We start from the raw sequence: 13,511 nt of genomic DNA, 5'->3' as shown, positions 1-13,511 counted from the left end.
CATGGTGCGCGGCTGGGGAAGGCGGCGGCACGGAAGGACCGACAAGCTGACAGCGCCCCAGGCCCGGCCCATCCGGAGAAGGCTCCAGGGCTGACGCCCCCGGGCCCGCTCCCCGCGGGGCCCCCGTGGTGACCCTGCTCCGCCACAGGAACTGGATCGCCAGGTCGCCCTGCCTTCCCAGCGCTAAATTCTGGCCCGAAACGAGCGCCCGGCCGGAGAGCGGACTCACGGCCGAGACACACCCGGAGCCCGCACCCAGGCGCCGGCTGTCGGCGAAATCCCGGGCCCCGCGCGGCTGTGACGGGCTGCTCTGCCCCGAGCGCGGCCCGGACCTGCCCGCCCGGACCTGCCCGCCCGCCCGGCTCGCGGGCCCAAGGGACGGGTCCATAGCGGGACCAGCTGCCGGGGGGGGGGGGGGGGGGGGGGGGGCGGGGGGGACGCCTCCCGCGGTCCCGGGGTCCCGGGGGTGCCGGGGGCCTCGGGGTGCCGGGGGCCTCGGGGTGCTGGGGCCTCGGGGTGCCGGGGTCCCGGGGGTGCCGGCGGCCTCGGGGTGCCGGGGTCCCGGGGGTGTCAGGGGCCTCGGGGTGCTGGGGGCCTCGGGGTGCCGGGGTCCCGGGGGTGTCAGGGGCCTCGGGGTGCCGGGGGCCTCGGGGTGCCGGGGTCCCGGGGGTGCCGGGGGCCTCGGGGTGCTGGGGGTCCTCGGGGTGCCGGGGTCCCGGGGGTGCCGGGGGCCTCGGGGTGCTGGGGGCCTCGGGGTGCTGGGGCCTCGGGGTGCTGGGGGCCTCGGGGTGCCGGGGGCCTCGGGGTGCCGGGGGCCTCGGGATGCTGGGGCCTCGGGGTGCCGGGTCCCGGGGGTGCCGGGGGCCTCGGGGTGCTGGGGGTCCTCGGGGTGCCGGGGTCCCGGGGGTGTCAGGGGCCTCGGGGTGCTGGGGGCCTCGGGGTGCCAGGGGTGCCGGGGGCCTCGGGGTGCTGGGGCTCCCCGGGGCCGGCGGGGCGCGCGCGGAGCACCCCGGCCCGCACCCCTCCTGCTGCAGTGGCCCGGCCGGGGGTCCCCGTCCCCGCCCAGGACGCCCTCGTCCGGCCAGCCCCGCGGGCGCCCCCGCCGGCCCCCGCCTCCGTCCGCCGCCGGCTCGGCCCCACGCCCTCCGCCGCTACAGCCCCCGCCGGCCCCCCGACTCGCACTCACGTAGACCGAATCGATGTCGGATTTGTCGAAGAAGCGGAGCGCCCGCCTCAGCTCCAGGGCTGGGGAGACACGGTCGTCCCCGGGCTCCAGCTGCAGGTCCCCGTGTCCCGGACCGAACGGGAAGAGCTCCTGGCGGCTCAGGCAGCCCCCGGGCCCCACCAGCAGCAGCTGCAGCAGCAGCGCCCGCGTCCACGCAGTCTCGCCCCGGCGCCTCGCGGCCGACATGGTCCCGAACTGGCGTCCCGCAAACCTAGCGGCTCGGCGGACGAGGCCGGGGAGGGCGGAGACGTAACCGGACGCCCCTCGGCTGCCCCTGCACCCGCCTCCCGAGGTTCCCTCCCCGGGAAATAGCGGAGGAGGACCAGGGGAGGTGGGGGTGGGGAGGGGGAGGGGGAGGGCCCGCCCGCCCGGGGCCGGACGCGCCGCCGAGGCCGCCCAATGGGCGGGGGAGGGGGGGAGGGGGGGGAGGGGGGAGGGGCTCGGCCCACCCCCGGGGGAGGGGCTCGGCCCACCCCCGCGGTCCTGGCGCGTCGCCCTGGACCCCGCGGGGGCAGGAGCGCGGGGGCCGCGGGAGAGCCGAGCGCGCGGCTTCGCGCCCCGGGCCTGGGGTCCGGGCCCAGTCGGAGGGCGGGCTGCGTGGAAACGCTCCGCCTTCAGGAGCACAGTCCACCCCGGCGCTGCTCGGCGGCGTCCAGGTCGGACTCGCTGGGTGGGACTCTGGCAGGAAGAGGGGGCAGGTAGGTGCAGGAAATCAGGGAGAGGGGACTGGACCCGACGCGTTCATCTACTCATCCATCCAGATTTTCAGCGTCATTGAGTGAGGTGGAAGTTCGGCCAGACGGGGGGTCCCACCCTCGGAGACACAGTCACGAGTGTATATGATAATCCGGTGTTTGGTGGGGCGGGGCCCCCAAGTGATAAAATGACATTAGGGCTGGAATAATTGGCCAAGGAGAACTTCCGAGGGGGACCCGGGACTCGAACCACGGCTTCTGGAAGGGGATGGAAAAGTCATCAGGAGGCTGGGGAAGGGACGTTCTGGAAACTGGAGCTGTGAGCGGATTCAAGACACAATCTCCCAGTTGAGAATGTGGAACGAGGGCTGTTGGGAGGAAAGCCTTAATACCAAACCTAGGAATTTGAACTCGCTCTTAACGCTCAGAGAACAGCTATTGAGAGTTCCTGACAAAGGGCGATAAGGCATGTAGCTGGTGTCCTAAGTAATGGGTTGATCATTAATTTGGCATTCATTGGGAGGTCATCAGAGGGCTATTGAAAGGGAAAACAGGGGTGAGGGGTAGTGAGAATGGAAAAGGTGGATGGATATTGAGAAGAATTGGACCTAAGAGGCATTACAATGAAAGAAGGAATGAGACTTGATTATGAATCTGATATGGGGGTTAGGGAGAGAAGTTAGAATTGGGTGTAAGGTTTTGAGCCTGCAGGATTGCAAAACAGGGCTGCCTTTTGAAGTCAGGGACAGTGGGTGTTGGATATGTGCTTGCTATCAGACCTCTTAACCTAGAGAGGTCAACACGGGGCATTTCTGTTGCCTGTCACCAGCTAAAATGAAAGACCTAGGACGCAATTCGAAATAATTCTCACAGTAAACAGCAAATTCAATATAATATTTAAGGAGCAGGAGTCCTGAACCAATAGAAAACATAAAAAGCAAATGACATCCACCCTCTGAACAGAAAGTCTTTGATCATTCTGGATGTCTTTTTCTTTTAAATTCATTAGCTGTCACAGAAAACACTACATTTCTACAAGGTATCAGTTCGTTTTGCAACCACGATAACCCTAGGAGAGAGACCATCCCCATTTTCCTGAAGAGGGGCACAGAGATCCAGAGAGGTTTAAGTCATTTTGCTAAGGCTGCACAGCTGGAAGCCTGCAGGTGACCCAGGGTCGTCCAGTTCCAGGACCACCTTAACCACTACATTAAATGGCTTCTGTATTGATGCAGTTTCTCTCTTGTTAAAAAGTGACTAGTGTGGGATCCCTGGTTGGCGCAGCGGTTCAGCGCCTGCCTTTGGCCCAGGGCGCGATCCTGGAGACCCGGGATCGAATCCCACATCGGGCTCCCGGTGCATGGAGCCTGCTTCTCCCTCTGCCTATGTCTCTGCCTCTCTCTCTCTACGTGAGTATCATAAATAAATAAAAATTAAAAAAAAAAAAAGTGACTAGTGCTCCTTGCAATCCATTACCAAATCTGATGGCTTTTCCTTTATCTCCCAGGAGCCCCTGTCCCCCACCCCTGAAGCACACTTCCTGACTGTGCTCCACACCATCCCTGGCTTCAACTGCTGTACCTCTGGGCTTCCAGGCCCCAGCACTGCCCATTCAACCCGCCAACAACTCTTTCTGGAGGCTCCTCTTCATCCTCTGTGCTTACCTGTACTCGGCATGGGCCCTATGACACCAAGCCAGCCTTTTCCTGCCTGTTGCCTCACTCAGACTATCCTCTTTCAAAGCCCCCATCTTCTGTCTCACTTCAGAGCTATGCTGAAGCTGTTGCTCGTGCCTGGAATCCTCTCCGTTTTTGGTACTCAGACAGATTCTGCAACTCCTATTGGTTCACGGCATTTCCCTCGGCTCCTACAAGAGCAAGTTCTCCAGAATACCAGTGCAAAGCTCCAAGACTATTAAGACACAATCCCTTTGGGGAGCAGTTCACAGTCTGTTGGAGAAGACAGACAGACGTGATAGTAACATGGTGAGATGTGAACTAGTCTTAACAGAATGAATACCAATAACAGTTGCCTAAGTGAGTAGCCTCAAGCAGATATGGGGAAATGGGACTTGCAGAAGTTAGATAATACGCCCAGTTTTGTAGTTTGTGGAAGAGCCGCCAGGATTTGAATGTTTTCAAATTTCAGTGTATCTGAAACCAAAGCTAATACTTTTTCTGCCACACCCTTCTGCCTTTCTGTAAAAGGAGAGGTTTCTCCCCCAATTTCCATCCACAAGGTATATCTGCTCTGTTGTTTATACATAATGTTCATTTACTATTTACATGTTCATTTATTCTATCAGAATGGTCTTGCTTAAAAAAAATAAATAAAAATAAAAATAAATTAAAAAAAGAAAAAAGAATGGTCTTGCTTAAGTGAGTCTGGTATGTACCGTAAACTGTCTGTCGTTTCCTATTAATAGCCCTGCACTCATTGCACATCGTTTGGTGCTAGGGAATGTGACATCTATGCTATGCCTCTGACTGAGACAATGTAGCTGCCAGCTACTCCTTTAGGATTTCTAGTTTTAAATACATTTAGATACACAATCTTCATCATTAAATACTTAATTTTATGTTATGCCCTGGTCATTTTCTAAGTATATGTAACAATTACATATTTTCCTCTAGTTGTTTCATGTGTTTTTTCCCCTCCAATATAAGCTCTTTGGGGGAAGCCTCATGTGTTCTTTTCTTTTCCAGAGTTCACAGAGCCTCAACTAATGCTGTGTGCATGTTAATAAAAGTTAATAGTTTGAAAACTCAGTAGTACTTTTAAGAACCATTTGCTATCTGCAGTAGCATATGAACCCAAAATGACATAATATACCAGGTTTTTTAAAAATTATCTTTTATTAAACTCGTCACGTTAGAGACTTGTACTTTTTCACTGAGTGCTATCAACCGGATGAGACAGGAAGACAAAATTCAGGAAGCAGGCATATCTATAAGAAAACAAGTTAAACTTTCTATTTGGTTTATTCAGACAAAAGTCTAGGCAACTGAATGGAAAAATAGCTCAATTGGCTATTTCACTGAAAAAGACTAATCTCACTGAAAAAGTTCTAATCTCGTTCTCCTGTGAGGTTTGGCCACTGACCACATATGGTCATGGAAGATTCCTTTATTTACTAGATGTTATGTAGACATAAATGTGCTAGTGTTTCAATTCCAGGGGAATTTACCTAATTTGTGAATAAGATGATCACTATTTTAAACAACTTAACCTCAATTCTTATCACGGATAAAGATAACACAAATTAAATAACCACTCCTAACTAAAGAAGAGAATTATTTCCAAGAATATTTCTGTAACTATGTCATGTTCCAAAACAATGTTCATCCCAAAACAAAATTATAGGGAACTATTAAGAGATTGATCCAAAAAGTTTATGTTTATGCCTTCTCAGCTGCTATTCTTAATTATCATCTTCTAATAATGGATTTTCATATGTTAATCACTTTTTTCCAATCTTTATTGAGGTATAATTGACAAAAATTGTATACATTTAAGGCGTACAATGTAATGATTTGATATACAAATGTAAATGATTACCACAATTGAGGTAATTAACACATCTATCATTTCACAGTTGGCATTTTTTGCGTGTGTGATGAGAACACTGAAAATCTACTATCTTAATGGGGTGGCTCAGTAATTTAAGCATCTGACTCTTAATCTCATCTCAAGATTCCATCTCAGGGTCTTGAGTTCAAGCCCTGCATTGGGCTTTACTCTGGGCATGGAGTCTACTTAAGGGCGCACGTGCACACACACACACACACACAAACACTACTACCTTAGCAAATTAGCAAGTATACAATACATATTATTAACTATAGTCACCATGCTGTACATTATATCCACAGAATTTATCTTATAAACAAAGTTTGTACCATTTGGCCAACACTTCCCCATTTCCTCCATTCTTCAGCCCCTGCAACTACCATTGTACTCTGCTTCTATGAAAGAATAGCAAAGATTTTTGATATTGTAATCCATATTTATTTTAGATGGCTCATATGAATGTTTTGTTGAAAATAATACTGATTTAGCCACAGTAATCAGACAAGAAAAACAAATAAGAGGCATCCAGATTAGTAAAGAAGTTAAACTGTCACTACTTGTAGATGACATGAGACTATATATAGAAAATTCTAAAGACTTCACCAAAAAAAAAAACTACTAGAGCTGATAAATTAATCCAGGAAAGTCACAGGATAGAAAGTAAGTATACAGAAATCTGTTCCATTTTTATACACTAATAATGCAGTAGCAGAAAGAGAAATTTAAAAATAATACCATTTAGGGCAGCCCCGGTGGCGCAGCAGTTTAACGCCGCCTGCAGCCCCGGGGTGTGATCCTGGAGACCCGGGATCGAGTCCCACGTCGGGCTCCCTGCATAGAGCCTGCTTCTCCCTCTGCTGTGTCTCTGCCTCTCTGCCTGCCTCTCTCTCTCTCCACCTCTGAATAAATAAAAAATAAAAAATAAAAATAATACCATTTACAATTGCACCAAAAAGAATAAAATATCTAGGAATAAAGGTGAAAGACCTATAGTCTTAAAACTATAAACACTGATGAAAGAAATTGAAGATGACACCAACAAATGGAAAAGCATTCCACGTTAATGGGTTGGAAGAATTAGTAACATTGAAATGTCCTTATTACCCAAAGCAATCTACAGATTCAATGCAATCCCTATCAAAAAAAACACCAGCATTTTTCACAGAACTAGAATTTTTAAAATCCTAAACTTGTATGTAACCACAGGAGGCCCTGAGTAGCCAGAGAAATCCTCAGAAAGAAGAACAAAGCTGGAAGTATCACAATACCAGGTTTGCAGATACAGTACAAAGCTGTAGTAATGAAAACAGTATAGTGCTGGCACAAATATAGACATGTAGGTCAATGGGACAGAATAGAAAGCCCAAAAATAAATCCCACAACAATATGATCTGACAAAGGAGGCAAGACTATACAATGGGGAAAGGATAATCTCTTCAATAAACAGGGCTAGGAAAACTGGACAGCTACATATAAAAGAATGAAATAGGACCACTTTCTAAACACCACACACAAAAATAAACTCAAAATGAATTCAAGACCTGAATGTGAGACCTAAAACTATAAAAACCCTGGAAGAGAACATAGGCAGTAATTTTTTACATCAGCCGTGGCAACATTTTTCTAGATGTGTCTCCCTAGGCAAAGGAAACAAAAGCAAAATGAAATTCTCAGGACTATACCAAATAAAAAGCTTTTGCACAGTGAAAGAAACCATAAAAAAAACAGAAAGACAACCTACCTACTGAATGGGAAAAGATATTTGCAAATGACATATCTGGTAAGGGGTTAATATTCAAAATATGTAAAGAACTTATACAACTCAACACCAAAAAAAAAAAACCCAAACAATCTGATTTAAAAATGGACAGAAGACCTGAATAGACATTTTTCCAAAGAAGATATAAAGATGGCCAAGTCACATGAAAAGATGCTCAACATCACTAATCATCAGAGAAATGCAAATAAAACCACAGTGAGATATCATCTTGCACTAGTTAGAAAGGCTAATATTGAAATGACAAGAAATAGCAAGTGTTGGTGAGGATATGGAGAAAAAGGAACCCTCATGCAATATCAGTGGGAATACAAACTGGTGTAGCCACTGTAAAAAGTGTGGAGTTTCCTCAAAAAATAAAAAATAGAACTATCATATGATCCAGTAATTCCACTACTGGATGTTTACCCAAAGAAAACAAAAACACTAATTTGAAAGATATATATGTACCTATGTTTAGTACAGCATAATTTACAATAGCCAAGATATGGAAGAAGCCTAAGTGTCCATCTATAGACCAATGGATAAGGAAAATGTAATACACGTGCACTGGAATATTATGCAGTCATAAAAGGGATGAGCTCTTGCCATTTGAGACAATATGAGTGGGCTGGGTGGGCTTAGAGGATATTATGCAAACCGGAATACTGAGAAAAAAAATACCATAGGATTCTGCATAGAAGTGGAATCTAAAAAACACCCAAATGGATAAACAAACAAAAGCAGAATCAGACCTTTAAGTACAGAAAACAAACTGATGGTTGCTGAGAGAAGAGCCATGGGGAGTTGAGCAAAATGGCTGAAGGGAAGAGGGAGATACCAGAATAAATCATGGGAATAAAAAGCATAACATAAGGAATACAGTCAATGATATTGTAATAGTGATTTAACAGGACAGATGGTAACTGCACTTGAACATAGCACAATGCATAAACCTGTCAAATCACTAAGTTGTACACCTGAAACAAATGTAACATTGTGTCTCAGCCCTACTCAATCAATCAATCAATAACTATAAAATAATAGTGATTTGTGATGGGTCATACATATGGCCTCAGATTGTCATAACATTCAATTGTCAAGTGCAAATGAAGGCATTATTTCTTATTAATTTTTTTTAATAAGACATACTTAAACTTACAATCCTGAGATCGAGACCTGATCTGAGATCAAGAGTTGGACACTTAACCTACTGAGCCACCCAGGCACCCTTCTTAATTTTATTTTGTTATTAAATCTTCATAAAGTCCTATTCCTGTGTGGTAAATTTAATGTAACCAAACCTGAACAGGTCAAACTTGTATAAATAAATAAGTTCAGCATAAATTGTGATGACCAAATGATTGTAATGTACGTCACTGTAACTGACTGTACTCAGTCATAGAGGAAGAAGACCATGATGACTCATTACTTTGTCTTAGCTAATTAGAGCTATGTATTTACACGTATTTACAAAACCATGTTGGTAAAAATTTCCTCATTGGAATGGGATTGAGCAATAGTCACCACTTAGCTTCTGGTTCTGTATGTTACACTGAGAACCACTGACCACTTAGCAAATGGGTAGCCATCGGATCTTGCAAAATTAAAAAAAAAAAAAGTAACACATTTCCTTACAAGATTCTTATGAGATCAAGTATGCTTAGCAGGGTAAAGTAAGTATGTTTGACTAGAACAAGTTCAGCCCATCTAGGCCAGTGGTATAGGCTACATGTTATCTCCTTAGTGCTTAGAATCTGTACCTTCTGGGGTGAGGTTGCAGTAGATAGTGTTCTGCGGATATTTTACATTTCAATAAAATAGATTAGACAACTGCCTTCACGGGATTATCCTAGAGGGTACAAAAGACTTCTTCAAGTCCTAATTTACCACTGGTTTTAATTTTGTTTGTCTAACTTAAGGTTTTCCTTCCAATTAAAATCAGAGAACATGTTTTGACATAGCAGAGGGAATTTCAGGAGACTAGAAGAGGTACAAGGATACAATTGAGGAATGAAAGATAACAGAAAATCAGGGTGTTTATGACCCAATTGGCCCAGTTCACAATCTCCCTCAAGTCAGCCAGGTAAAACCATTCAAGTATTGAAGACAGAGTACACATTTAGTGCTAGGTTTTTTGGGCAGGTTAATTGACCCCTAGATAATTTTATCTAGCATTTATTTTTATACCTTCAGTAACCCTGTATTGATCATGCATTCATTAATGACTATTTATTGAGCACCGACTATGTACCTGACACTATTCTGGGCATTGAGACACACCCAAGAACAAAATATTCTCATGGGGGGAGATGGACAACAAGGGAATGAATAAGCAATTAGATATTGTGTGGAGAGGTGATGGGTAAAAGTGCTATGAATAAAAATAAATTAGGAAAAAACTGAAGAGTATTGTGACATGGGTGGGTGTGAAAATTATTTTATTTAGGAAGATCGAGGAAGTCTTCACCGAGTACCTGTTCCCTTTGGAACAGAGGCCTGAAGAAGTTAGGGAGCCACATGTGGACAGGATGAAGGAGCATTAGTAAGTAGAAGTCTGGACAGGGCTGCGTTCAGGGTGTGGGGACCATAGATGTAAAGTTCCTCAGCAAGAATGGGCTCCCTCTGTTCAAGACCATCAAGGTGGGACACTTGGGTAGCTCAGTGGTTGAGCGTTTGCTTTTGGCTCAGGGCATGATCCTGGGGTCCTGGGATTGAGTCCCACATCGGGCTCCCTGCATGGAGCCTGCTTCTCCCTCTGCCTGTGTCTCTGCCTAGCTCTCTATGTCTTCCATGAATAAATAAATAAAATCTTAAAAAAAAAAAAAAAGACCAGCAAGGTCCAGTTGGGAGAGCTGGGTAAGCAGGGGTAAACCCCTTGGCCCTATTGGCCAAAGTAAGGGCTTTTGAGAGTCAACAAGCACCTGAAAATAGTTAAATAGGCAATGTCAAAACTGGAAGGAATCAACCAAATTACCAGAATACATCCATGACCGAATTAAACAGCTGTCTCCGGTTTTGGAAAACATTGAAAATGGTACGAATCTAGTACAAAAGAGCCAAGAAGGAAAATGATTCCAGTTTGAGACTAAATGAGATATTATCACTGAAAGGTTATTAGTACAAAGACCAAAATACTATTGTCTCTTCATTGAATTTAGGTACTGTCACTTCTGCTAGGATGCTTGCTTCAATAATGCAAATCTATTCTAATATGAATGATGTATTAATAAACAGTTTCAGCATAATGCATTTTGGTATTTGCATATGCAAATTTTTGCCTTCGAGAAACACCAGCTGAACACAGAAAGCTGCACCCGCTTGAACAGAGCCATGTAGGAATGTGCAAAATGCACACAAGCACAGCTCTTACCCAGACAGTGAGCTACACCCATCCTCATCTGGGTCTAGGACTTTCTATCCCACTTCAGATATTCCTCCTTCTACTCCTCCACTAACCTGCAAGCAGCCCCATTGGCAAAGGTTGTCCTGGCCCTGTGGTCCTAGGGATCCTCTCTTTTATTCCCACCTCGCCTACTTTGTATTTTCCGTCTCTATTTTTTTTTTCTCCTCTCCCCCTTTATCCCATTTCTTTTATTTTCTTCTTTTTTGTTCTCTTCCTCTCACACCCTGGGAGCTGGGCACACAATTCTACAGAAGTTCCGGATGTTTTTCAAGGGAAAGTGCCATAGATGCTGTGGTATGTATGCATTTCTCAACCATTCAACATGTGTTACAGTGAGATAATATGCAAATATCTATACAGTGTTGCCACTAAAGTACATATACATCATTTTGTATTCACTTTTTTCCTATTAATGCTATAGTATAATGATTTTCCATGTTGCAGTATAGCTTTATTTATATATTTCATATGCACTGCATTTATATTAGAGTCTGACCATTTCCCAACTGTTAGCATTTAGGCTGTTTCTAATTTTTTTTTTTGTCTATTATTTAATCACATCTGCAGTAAATATTGCTCTTCCTCTGGGGATTATTTCCTGAAATCCTCTTCCCCAAAGGATTAAAGGATGTGAACATTTTTTTAAAAAATCAACTTTATTAAAATATGTTTTATAAGTAATAAACTGTAATAAGGATGTGAACATTTCTGTTGTCCTTGGTATGTCACTGTTGAGAGTAAGGGCAAAAGGAGATGAGAAATAGGTTGTGGGCAAAAATCACCACCAACACTGGAGAAATAAGATGCGTGTCTTTTAATCTTTCTACAGATCCAGTTCAAATGCACTTTCTGCAAAAATCCTTCCCAAATCCCCCCAACACAATTCATCTCTTTCCTATATCTTATTTGTCAATGATTTTAACAATACCTCATCTTGGCTGAGAACTCTTTAGTTTACAAAGTGTATCTACAATCTCAATTATATTGCAGTATTTTCTATCCCCATTTTATAGATAAGGAAACTGAGACTCAGAGTAAATGCCTTGCCCAAGGATATTGAATGAACAAGAAGCAGGGCCAGGTAGTTAAACACAGAGTCCTATCTTTTTTTTTTTTTTAAGATTTTATTTATTTATCTATTCATGAGAGACACAGAGAGAGAGGCAGAGACATAGGCAGAGGGAGATGCAGGCTCCATGCAGGGAGCCCGATGTGGGACTCGATCCCGGGACTCCAGGATCACACCCTGAGCCAAAGGCATACGCTCAACTATTGAGCCACCCAGGTATTTCAAGGACAACTCCTAACTATGGTGAAATTTTATTTTGACTTTTTTTTTTAAGATTTTATTTATTTATTGATGAGACACACAGAGAGAGGCAGAGACTTAGGCTGAAGGAGAAGCAGGCTCTCTGAGGGGAGCCTAATACAGGGCTCAATCCCAGGACCCCAGGATCATGCCCTGAGCCAAAGGCAGATGCTCAACCACTGAGCCACCCAGGTGCCTCTTTATTTTGGCTTTTGAAATAATGTTGATTTCTCCACACAGCCTCTCCAAAAGGCTGGGCAGCCTCTTCAGTTTTCAGAAGCTCCGTCAGGAACAAGAGAGCACACCTCTCTGTCTTCCAGAACAGTAATTCCTAGCAGGGTGTACTGAGAGACAGGAGGCTGGGAGGCGGGGAAGAATGTCAGAATCATCTTCCACAGATTCTGATCAACCTGAGGGGTGTGCCAGGATCTGGGAAGGGGGTGGAGAGGCAAGATGGAGAATTACTGATCAAAACTTGAGATATGTTTGTTGAGATGTTCATGTGATCACATTTGCTCACTTTGTTCCATTCTGGATAATTCCTATCACAGTGGGATTTCCTATGTACAGACCCTTTAATTCTGATTACAAACTATTCATTCCTATATAAACAAAAAAGTATAGGAATAAAGAAAATTTGAATTCATACAATGGAAGCTGATCAAGGAAGGGCATTTCAAACCCTCTTCATTATAATCCTGTGAAGAAATGTGCTCTATTCATGGCTGAGTAGTCCAGTGGGAAAAAGGCTGGCCTGGAAATCATGCATGCTAATGAACATGAAAATCAATGTGTTCCTTAAAGTGTTCTTCATATTTACCTAGTGAAAGGCTCCTGGGAAGTTTCCCTTCCTTCTTTCATCTGCTGCCTGGGATTCAGATGTGTTAACTGGAGCTCAGCAGTTGACTTAAACCATGAAGCATACCCAGGGAGAGTGCTATAGCAAGCTGCAAGGGCCCCAAGGATTGCATGGAGCTGCTCCACTGCCTGCACTTCTCTTATGTGAGAGAAGGATCATAGTAAAGGGCTAAGCTCTACACAGGGAATGCATCACAGAGAGTCCCCTCTACAGAGTATACCCTAATCCCTCATAAACTGATGGCTCAAGCTTCCCCTGCAGGGTGCATCCTGATTCTCTGCTTTTCCAATGCTTGCAGGTTGGATCTGGACTTTGCTCTGACAGAGGCCCTTGTATAGGATCCTGACTGGAATGAGGGCATGGGAGAGAGGAATCTACACTCATGTGGTCACTAATGTACTGATGCAAGTGCCCACCTGGAGGGGTGCTTCTCAATCTGCCCATGGTGAAGGATTGCACCCAATTTGTCATGGACTGATACTTCTATAAAATATAATTAAAATGAAAAATACAATTAAAATTAAAACGTTTCACAGTGCTTAATTTCACATTATTTAGTTATTTGATTGAATAGACATAACATCACTCTATCAAATTGATATAAAACTTTCTCATCACAGATGCTCTTAGGTTTTACACTTGTCTGGCTGAATACCGGTAACAATCCGCAGACTAGCTCTGGTCTATAGAC

The 13,511-nt window shown here is 45.3% G+C and overlaps 1 protein-coding gene across 1 annotated transcript in view; it reads right to left on the bottom strand.

Annotated features, from left to right (window-relative positions):
• The window catches only part of NID1 (nidogen 1), an 82,890-nt gene extending 81,352 nt beyond the window's left edge, over positions 1–1,538 (bottom strand). The window contains exon 1 of the mRNA XM_038533838.1: positions 1,187–1,538. Coding sequence (XP_038389766.1) covers positions 1,187–1,411 — 225 coding nt within the window. The 5' untranslated portion in view covers positions 1,412–1,538. The remainder of the gene's footprint in view (positions 1–1,186) is intronic.
• Positions 1,539–13,511: the final 11,973 nt, after the last annotated feature.

Source organism: Canis lupus, chromosome 4, assembly GCF_011100685.1.
Source record: "Canis lupus familiaris isolate Mischka breed German Shepherd chromosome 4, alternate assembly UU_Cfam_GSD_1.0, whole genome shotgun sequence".
Classification (NCBI taxonomy): Eukaryota; Metazoa; Chordata; class Mammalia; order Carnivora; family Canidae; genus Canis; species Canis lupus.
The sequence above is the reverse complement of the archived record's forward strand: the minus strand, read 5'-3'. Positions and strand labels throughout refer to the sequence as shown.